Source organism: Marmota marmota, unplaced genomic scaffold (assembly GCF_001458135.2).
Source record: "Marmota marmota marmota unplaced genomic scaffold, marMar, whole genome shotgun sequence".
In the NCBI taxonomy this organism is placed as follows: Eukaryota; Metazoa; Chordata; class Mammalia; order Rodentia; family Sciuridae; genus Marmota; species Marmota marmota.
In genome coordinates, this window is record NW_026000185.1 from 8560837 (window position 1) to 8570314 (window position 9478).

At 58.1% G+C, this 9478-nt stretch overlaps 2 protein-coding genes across 3 annotated transcripts in view; both read left to right on the top strand.

The window, feature by feature from the left end:
* Positions 1–9043, top strand: part of Pgap6 (post-GPI attachment to proteins 6) — an 11815-nt gene extending 2772 nt beyond the window's left edge. The window contains exons 2-13 of the mRNA XM_048790064.1: positions 2602–2855; positions 2950–3157; positions 3323–3450; positions 3591–3859; positions 3949–4268; positions 4678–4768; positions 4861–4984; positions 5274–5410; positions 5898–6076; positions 6150–6296; positions 7271–7387; positions 7686–9043. Of these exons, the coding sequence (XP_048646021.1) occupies positions 2602–2855; positions 2950–3157; positions 3323–3450; positions 3591–3859; positions 3949–4268; positions 4678–4768; positions 4861–4984; positions 5274–5410; positions 5898–6076; positions 6150–6296; positions 7271–7387; positions 7686–7982 (2271 nt within the window). The 3' untranslated portion in view covers positions 7983–9043. The remainder of the gene's footprint in view (positions 1–2601; positions 2856–2949; positions 3158–3322; positions 3451–3590; positions 3860–3948; positions 4269–4677; positions 4769–4860; positions 4985–5273; positions 5411–5897; positions 6077–6149; positions 6297–7270; positions 7388–7685) is intronic.
* Positions 9044–9266: 223 nt separating this feature from the next.
* Mrpl28 (mitochondrial ribosomal protein L28) overlaps positions 9267–9478 on the top strand; it is a 2749-nt gene continuing 2537 nt past the window's right edge. The window contains exon 1 of one of the 2 annotated variants that reach the window (XM_015491045.2): positions 9267–9478. This exon is cut by the window's right edge and continues 197 nt beyond it. In XM_015491045.2, the coding sequence (XP_015346531.1) occupies positions 9349–9478 (130 nt within the window). In that variant the 5' untranslated portion in view covers positions 9267–9348. The other variant, XM_015491046.2, reaches the window with a different exon arrangement.

The following is a 9478-nucleotide window of genomic DNA, read 5'->3' on the forward strand; positions in this document are numbered from 1 at the left end:
GGCCAGGCCGGCCCTTCGGAATGTGCGCTTCGCTCCCTCCTGCTCCCAGAGCGTTCGGGTAGCACACCTGAGCGCGGAGGTGGAGGGGCTCAGGGGCCCGGGTCGGAAACCCGCTGGGAGGAATGGTGGGGTTGGGGTTCTAAGGGCCCCATCTCCTCTCGCAGGGCAGAGATGGAAGAAAGTAGTTCAGACCCCGGAGTAGGGGTCCCATATGCACCCCTTTCGTGGTGCCTCCCCACCCCCAGTGCAAACACTTTGAACTTGCTCGCCTTGCTTCTTGGAGGCTGTACTCAGTTGATCTGAGGCAGCCGCCTGCAAGGGCGGATCTGGAGGAAGGGCACCTCCTCTTAGGGAGGAACCTGCTTGCTTCCCTGAGGTTTCCCATCCTTGACTGAGGTCCAGTGAGGTGATTAGACCAGGGTGTGCCACCCCTCTGGGTTCCGCTTAGCTCTGGGACAGCCAGGCTGTCTACACCTCAGTCCCTACACACCCTTACTTCTAGACTGTAATTCGGGCTTCTGGGGTTCATCTAGTGCTCCAGGGGCTGGCTCCTCCACTTCCCTGTGCTCAGCCTCTCCCTCTTTCTCTGAAATACTGCTCCTCTCAGCTTCTGTTTCTTGAGGGCCATGCCTTCTGGTTTTTGAGGTTGGTGCAGCTTAAAAGACAGTTTTTCCTGAGGACAATGCTCCTGATTAAATGCTACCCTGGATTTGATTACTCCACTTTCTCCTCTTTTTCCATCCCCTGGATGAGACCCTGGTGAGGGTGTCACTGGCAGGTGGTGCAGGGAGCACCTAGGCTGGGCAGGATAGGGTAGAGGCCTGGTGACCTGGATTAGACCCTACCTCCTCCCAGGTCAGCTGAAAGGCAGGCTGCTAGTGACTTCTGGGCTCTGAGCACAGCCAGGTCTCTAGCTGGTTTGGAAGAAGTGGGACAAGGGTCTCAGGGCTGGCTCAGGGACTTCCTTTCCCCTTTCCCCACCCAACCCTTTATCTATGGAGTGTGTGGGACAGGGAAGGGTGCCTATGACTGGTGCTCCTCACCCTTACTGATATCACATGGGGCTCGGCTTATCTTGCTGACTACCATATATGTCACCAAGATACCAGAGTGGGCATCTGGGCAGGGAAATTGGGTTGCAGAGCCTCCAGGAGCTTTGGAGGGGCTGTGTAGCCCTGGGGACATGGGATCAAGTCTTAGGGCAACCTGGAACTGGTCTCTTATCTCTTGTTTATCTGTTGAAATATCACAGCTACCACCTAGGTACTGTCATTGTAGGGGGCCAGTAAGGGTTTTTCCCATGGACGGTCAGGGAGCTGCACCTGCAGGGTGTTCTCCCTTCCTGGCCCCTCAAAGATGGAATGCCTGAGTGGATGACCATTTCTTCAAGATCCCACAAACCTGAGGACAGGGGTATGCCCTGCCTCAGTTCTCAGAACTTTAGTTTCTATTTACATTGTCATATCACCTGAGGGCCTACAGCAGCTCCTAGCTCTGTAACCACAGCCTGGAAAGTGGGACCTGGTGACTAGTAGACACCTGAAAAGCCTGTGATGAGTTGTGGGCAGAGCCTACTCCTACCCAGCCCCCATTCCAGGCTCCTCTGGTGCTCCTGTGACTTTGCCAGCAGGCTGCTGTCGTTTCTCCAGGTGCCTCTATGGAGAAGTCACGAGGCTGGCAGGGGAACCAGCTGCTCACCTGGCTCCCTCCCCATCCCTGGGGGAGGCCTGTGCCAGCCATTCTCTCAGTGAGGCAGAGGGAGGCTTCCTGAGTAGGAGTGCTCAGCCCAGAGAGTGAGACCAGATGCTGCTGTTTCTTCCTGAAGCACTTCATCGCTTATTAACCTTGGCAGAAGGAACACTGTCCATTCCACCTATGAGGACCCTGGAGGGGAAGGGGCCCTAGTGAGGGGAAGGGGCACCCGTGGCCACGCAGGGCTCCAGAAGTGGATGACCAAGTCCATGGGCCCTTGCTTTCAGTCTTCATAGCCACCTTTGGATGTGTGCCCCAAGGGCAGTTAAAGTTCTCACCTACTTGGAGCCCAGAGGCCAGCTGTCCCTTGATCCCCATGCCTGGCCAGGCTTCTGACCTGGGGTTCCCCCATCAGGGGCTTTTTGTGGGTCGGAGTCTCTGCAGGCTAGAGAGGCAGGCAGCCACTGGAGTTGAGACTCTTCACCTGTGCATCTGTGCCATGGAGCAAGGAGTGTGTCCTCTGGTCAGTGCCCAGGGCAGTCATCAGGAGGGGTGGGGACTCCTGCCTGACCACCTCCTGTGTCCTTCAGCCTCCACCTCTGCCAGACTGTCATGCAGTTTGAGTGATGGGGCACACTGGCAAGCAAGAGAAGGATTAGGAAGCAGGGAACTGGGGGCCAGGGCTGGATATTGGGAGCTTCTGCAGGATGAGAAGTCCCTTTGGCCATCAGGGGAGGTAGGTGGAGGAATGGCTGCCTGAGGGAGAACTCCAGAAACCAGGGACAACCTCCAGGGGCCAGAGGGCAGTGAGGACCTTGGCTGAAGTTGAAGTTGGCAAGACTGGGGCTTTAGCACAGCTCCAGGACTTAGTTTCCAGAGTCCTTTCCTTTTGGGGGCCTCTGAGTGTAGCACCTAAGCCCTGCCTCATTTTTTTTGCTGGAGGCAAGAGGGCCCTCGAACTGGCTGACTGTGCCTTTTCCTGCAGTGGTCGGGCTGGTGTCAGAGCACTTCTCCCAGGCCCCGCAGAAGCTGTCCTCCTACAGTTGGTACGGCAGCATCCGGCTCTTCCATTTCCGTGTGCCCCCAGACACCGTGCTGCTGCGCTGGCTGTTGCACGTGTCCTGGGACAGCGGCACGCCCTGCACCGATGTGGAGATCACCGTGTAGGTGCCCAGCCTCCCACCTGCCCACAGCATCCGCATCTGACCAAGGTCCCTCACTTGACCCCTGACCCCTGCCCTATCCTCCTACCTCTAGGCACTTCCGCCATGGGGCCCCTCCCGTTATCAACCCGCTGGGCACCAGCTTCCCCAACAATACCATCCAGCAGCCCTCCTTCCAAGTCAGGGCACTGCTGAGCTCCATGCTGCTGGACAACACCTCTGTGAACGTCTCCCACCCAGCCCCTGGGGACTGGTTTGTGGCCGCCCATCTGCCCCCCTCCTCCCAGAAGATCGAGGTACAGGTGAGGGGACTCACCTGTAGGGGTGGGGAGCCCCTGAGTGTTTGGATGGTCTTTCATCCCCCTCTTTGGAGCAGCCCTTGCTCTGGGTTCAGCCCTGTGCCCCAAGGCCTGCTGCTCGCCATGTACCCTGCATTATCTGACACCCTAAGCTTCTTCTCTCCCTAGGGCTTTGCTCCCACCTGTGCCTACGTCTTTCAGCCTGACATGCTGGTCATGCGGGCGATGGAGGTCTCCATCCTGGAGCCTGATGTGCCCCTTCCGCAGACTCTCCTCTCCCACCCCAACTACCTCAAGTGAGTGGGGCCTGGGGTGGTCTGCAGGGCCCAGCCTTTGGGTCCTGGGCCTTGGGGTCCTGCTGGGAAGTAGGCTGGATCCCCCAGCTGAGTGGGTTGGAGGAAGCGCAGAGCCTGAGGGAGGACACCACCTTGTGCAGGATCTTCGTCCCTGAGTATACCCAGGAGCTTCTGCTGGAGCTGCAGGGCTGTGTGTCCAGTGGGAGCCCGAGCTGCCCTGTGCGTCTCACGGTGGGCGGGGCCACCCTTCCCAGCAACTTCCAGAAGGTGCTGACCTGCACAGACCCCACACTGTCCTGTCGTCTGTTGCTGCCGTCACCACCCTGGGGCCGGTGGCTACAAGTAACAGCTGAGAGCCTGGCGGGGCCCCAGGTGTCAGTGGCCTTCATAGCCCAAGCTGCCCTCACAGGTGGGCTGCCAGGGAGGGCTGGGTGGGAGTGTCTCTTCCCCATCCTTACCCCCAGGCTTTCCTCCAGCTGAGCCTGGTACTCTTGGCAGCCTGCAGGCCATGGAGCATGACCTTCCAGCGCCTTCTGCGAAACAGCCCAAACCAGAGCCATGATACCTCCGTGGGCCAGCTGTCCCCAGGCCCTGCCCATCAGGGCCTAGGCAGGAGCAGTGGGGTGGGCGGTGGCGCCTTCTGCCTCCTGAGCTTCCCGGTCATGAGGGAGGACATAGACACAGTGTCTGTGCGCTTTCAGCCCATGGATGGGATCTCGGTGCTGGTGCGTTCTGACGCTCCCTCCCTCTTGCGGCTCCGCCTCGACACCGGCATGGACAGTGGGGGTTCCCTCACCATCACCCTGAGGGTCAACAAGGTACTGTCCTGATAGCCTGCTGGGCCTGTCTGCAAGTGGCTAATGCCCAGACTTGGCTCAGGGTACTGGATAACCTACCTAGGCCTTTGTGCACTGACTTTGGCACCCTCTTGGGTGACAGTGACACCAACAGGCATGAGGCAGCCTGGCCCTGTCAGCAGATCCCAGAGATGAGCTTGAGGAAGGGGCTATGGAGTCACTAGGATCAGAGACAGCTGGAGGCAGGTCCAGGAGGGAACGCTTGGGATAAGCCCTGATCCAGCAGGAGCCTCAAGAAAGGCACTCAAGCACTTGCCAGGCTCCCTCGAGGCTCTGGGTTCCATCCCCTGAATGGAAAGAGAGACTGTGCTAGGAGTGGACACCATGCCACATCTCCAGGGGACTAACCCTGTGCTGCTTCCCCTTCCAGACTGAGGTCTCAGGGGACACCTTGGTGGTGGCCTGTGTGAATGCTGCCTCAGCCTTCCTCAGCTTCAACACTTCACTCAACTGCACCACAGGTACAGTGGGCAGGCAGCACCTGGCAGAGTGACTGGCAGGGTGACTGGCCGACCCCTCCATCCCCTCTGATGGGCCTTCCCACTCCATGCAGCCTTCTTCCAGGGTTACCCCTTATCTCTGCGTGCCTCCTCTCCTGTGGCCAACCTCATCATCCCCTACCCAGAGACAAGCAGCTGGTACCTCTCCCTGCAGCTCCTATGCCCTGAGAGTCCTGGGTATGTAAACTGAGCTGAGACCAGTGGCTGTCACAGGATGGGGAGTGTGGGAGAAACCTGGCTCCCCACAGAAGTTAGGAATTACTGTCTCCATGTGTCAGGGTGGATCCCCCTTTCTGCCTGGCCATCCCTTCCATGGCAGCCCTGGCTCGGGGAAGGAGCATCAGTCCAGGCTGTTGGAACCTGGAGCTCAATTCTGGGTTCATTTGTCCATGAGCCTGTTGGGAGCAGTGGTGCTAAGTTGGCTGTAAAGAGCTGCGGTCAACCTCTTCATGTCCCCTCCTTTCAGGGTCTGTGAACAGGCCATGGTCCATGTAGAGACCGTACTGTACCTGGTGCCATGTTTGAATGACTGCGGACCTTATGGCCAGTGCCTCTTGCTGCGAAGATATAGCTACCTGTATGCAGGTTGCAGCTGCAAGGCAGGTAAGGGCTTGGGACCTCCATACCTAGGGACAATCTTTGCTGACACTGGTATCCCAGCCCTGTACATCCCCTGTGGAAGCCTCACCAGGACTGCAGAGAGGACCCATGCAGGCAAAGCAGGGCCAAATGGTTTCTCCCCATTCTCATGCCTGCTGTGATCCACCGCCTAGGCAAAAACAGTGAGGTGTCTCCAGGGGTAGTCCTATCTGCTGACCTTGGCTCCCCTACCCCTGGCCTACTTATACCTGCCCATGTCTATACATACTTGCCCACACTTGTTTTCCCTGTCCATGTCTGTTTCTACCTGTCTATACCTGCCCCCACTTGTTCACACCTGCTCACACCTGTCCCCACCTGCCCATTCTTACCCACAACTGTGCAGTCTGCACCTGGGTGATGGTAGGGATCTGGAATTCAGAAGGCTTCCCACTTGGAGCCTTGGCCCCAGGTACCTGCCTCAGGCCCCTGAACACTGCATGGCCCCCAGGCTGGCGTGGGTGGAGCTGCACTGACAACAGCACGGCCCAGACGGTGGCCCAGCAGAAGGTGGCCGCACTGCTGCTCACCCTGAGCAACCTCATGTTCCTGGTCCCCATCATGTTGTCTGTGCAGCGTGCCTTCCTAGTGGAGGCCTCTGTCTACTTCTACACCATGTTCTTCTCCACGGTAGGCATGTCCCACCCCTCTGGGGACCCCTGGGGGGGATGTCTGGGCTGCTGCTTACTGCCCCATCTGGCAGTTCTACCACGCCTGTGACCAGCCAGGGGAGGCGGTGTTGTGCATCCTCAGCTATGACACACTGCAGTACTGCGACTTCCTGGGCTCTGGGGTGTCCACCTGGGTCACGATCCTCTGCATGGCCAGGCTGAAGACAGTCCTGAAACACGTGAGTGACCTGAGACTGGGCTGGGTTCTGGGGAAGCATAGGCCCTTATATGTAGCTTGCACAAGGCAGTAGGCAGTGGATAGTCATGGCCCTGAGCCTTGATTTTCACATGACTGTCAGCTATCCTCAGAAGAAGCCGCAGCAGCTGTGGAGAAAGAATTCTGGCCGTCAGAGGACACCAGGAACAAGGTCTTGAGTGGGGTTATGCAAGGCCCTCAGCCCTTGTCTGGGCCCTGCTCACAGAGGAGCCCACCCCAGGTCAGGCCTCCCTAAGAAACCCCGCCATGCTCCTGGGTTCCCTGATGTGCAGCACACTTTGGAGGTTTTACACGGCAGCTGGACCTGGCCAGTGAGATGAGTCTCTGGTTCCCATGAATTATATTTTCTGCCAGGTCTGCTCTAGGTACTGCCTCCAGGGGCACCAGGGAAACCCTATGGTCAAGGCACAGAGGTTGAGGGAAGAAAGCTCCAAAGTGTGGGAGTCCGGCTGGGCTGAGTGTTGGGCCATGAACCTGCAGGTTGTGAGCAGAGGCGTCTGACAGAGACTTGGGGGTGGGAGTCCCCCATAGGAACTATCTGGGGGAGGACTGAGGCTGCCCTGAAACCTAGGGGTGAGGGGGCAGGCGAGTGTATGGGTGCAGAGCTGCCACATATGGCTGTCCAGATTGTTTCCTTCCTCAGAGAGGGGCATCACCACCTCATCCCTGGAGGGGCCTGCCAGGCAAAGTCAGTTCCCCTCCAGTGCCTAGCCAGTGTTCACCTGCGGCCATTCTACAGGACCTGGAGGAGGATACTTCCCTCTTCCTGGGCAGAGCAGAGCAAATTCTGCCAGCAGCTCCAAGTGGGGTGGGCAGAGGTGCAGGAGGGTAATGGGGTGCAACGGATGGCCCATGTACCTGTCTGCCTGTCATGCTGGGTGCCATCCCCCAGTCCAAGATGTCATGACTCTGCAGTCATTCCTGTGTCTTATCCAGGTCCTGTTTCTCCTGGGCACATTGGTCATCGCCATGTCCCTGCAGCTAGATCGCAGAGGCATTTGGAACATGATGGGGCCCTGCCTCTTTGCTTTTATGATCATGGCCTTCATGTGGGTAAGGATCCAGGGCAGGCTCTAGAAGCAGACAGCCTCACACTCAGTCCTGTTCCTACTATCCACTCTAGGACCCAAATGCCCCACCTCTGCTGAGGGCTTCTGGTGGCACCTATAGAAGCCCAGCCTGACTGTGTCTAAGACCTGGGTCTGAGGACCAGTGGCCATGTACCCTTGATCCTCTCAGCAACCCATTCTCATGGTTTTGCTGCCCAGATCTGGGCAGCCCCACGACCACTGGTGCTGGACTCTTGGGAGCAACCAGGCTATGCCAACACTTGTATGGCTGTTTACTCCAGGTACAGCGCTGCAGGCACCGGCACCAATGCTACCCGACGTCATGGCAGCGCTGGGCCTTCTGCCTCCTACCTGGTATCTCCATGGCCTCCATGGGCGTTGCCATCTATACCTCCATGATGACCAGTGACAACTATTACTACACTCACAGCATCTGGCACATACTGCTGGCTGGGAGCGCAGCTTTCCTGCTACCACCACGGGAGGAGCAGACTGAGCCCTGGGCCTGCTCACAGAAATTCCCCTGCCACTATCAGATCTGCAAGAACAATCAGGATGAGCTATACACAGTGACTTGACGTAGCCAGCTTGGGGACACCTGCTACTATAACTTCTTCAGTCAGGAGCAGGACCAAGGGAGAGGAGCCCTGTCCAGCCCTGTCCAAATTAGTTCCTAACGAAATAAAATTGCCCTGAGACCTTAGCTCCCTCCTCTAGAAGGAGGGATCACCACTCCCCAACTCAACCAGCTCCCTTGCTTCTGCTGCTGAAGTCCACTGCAGGTCTCAGCAATTTCTACAGGCCCCTGGAAACCACAGGTACCATGTGCTCTGCTGGCCTGAAATGGCCAGAGGTGTAGAGAAGACTCCCTGTTCCCCTGTAAAGTTATGATGTGAGACCCACATGGCCAAAGAGACCCCAGTCCACTGAGGCTGGTAGCTGGGCATTCCTAGCATCCTTTACATTCTGCCCCTGAATGCCAGCTGCCTCAGGTATGGGGACACCCTCCCCCCCCCAGTGGCAGCAGCTGCAGTGGGAGAAACCAATATCACCAAAGAGCCGATTGACCCCCAAGGATACAGCAGAGCCCTGCCCTTCCCCTGCTCTCTGCAGTGGAGCCACCATCCTGAGGAGAGCCTCCTGGGGAGGAGGCTACTCAGCAGTTCTGAAGGCCCCAGGAGGCACACTGTTGCAAGGCACTTGTGTACTGCTCACTTCAAGGTCCCTGCCTTGTCTGGTGAGCATCCTTTTGGGCTGCCCCCTGCACAAGGCCCACTGAAGCTTGGGGAGGAGTCTCTGGAGACCCAGCCCAGCCTTCCTGCTCCTGAGAGCTCTGCCCCCAGACCTAAGTGTTGTTTCCTTTTGAGTGGGGAAAAGGCTCCTGGAAAGCTGGTGCTGACGAGGACCAGGAGGCGGCCCTTCCAGCTCTGGGGGCTTTCTCTCTGGGCCTGTCCAGGGCCAGGTCTTCTGGAGTTCCACCAGCCCCAGGCACCTTGCGCACAGCCACCAAAGCATTCTCAACCTCTAAGACGGGAAACATGCATATATGGTGTTTCAGGGGGTAAAATATTCCAAGGCATAAAGACATATTTTTATGTGATTGGTGAATTTAATATTATACAGTGATTTTTCAAGCCAATTGAGTCACTACTTTTTTTCCCCCTGTTCTGCTTCCTTGGGCGGGAGGAGGCGAGGCCCAGGATAGCAAGCCCCGCCCTGCCCGTACCGGCCCTCGCGGGCCCTTTCTGGGCCACACTTTGTCGAAGATGCCTTTCTTGATTCGCCGCCGTCTCTGCCCGGCTCTTTCCTTGGTCCCTTAGAAAGGAGGCGGGACGAGATTAGACAGACGGGCTTCGCGGCCATTCAGCGGCCAGCAGAGGTCGCGGCTGCCTGCCGCACTTCCGGCTCCGCTGGGAGCAAGTCGTGGGTCACCGGCGCACGGCGATGCCGCTGCACAGGTTCCCGCTCCGCCTCTGGAAGCAGCTACAGCTGAAGCAAGGCCTCTGCGCGCGCCTGCCCGCGCACTTTCTACGCTCTCTGGAGGACGCGCGGACGCCCGCCCCCGTGCACTACC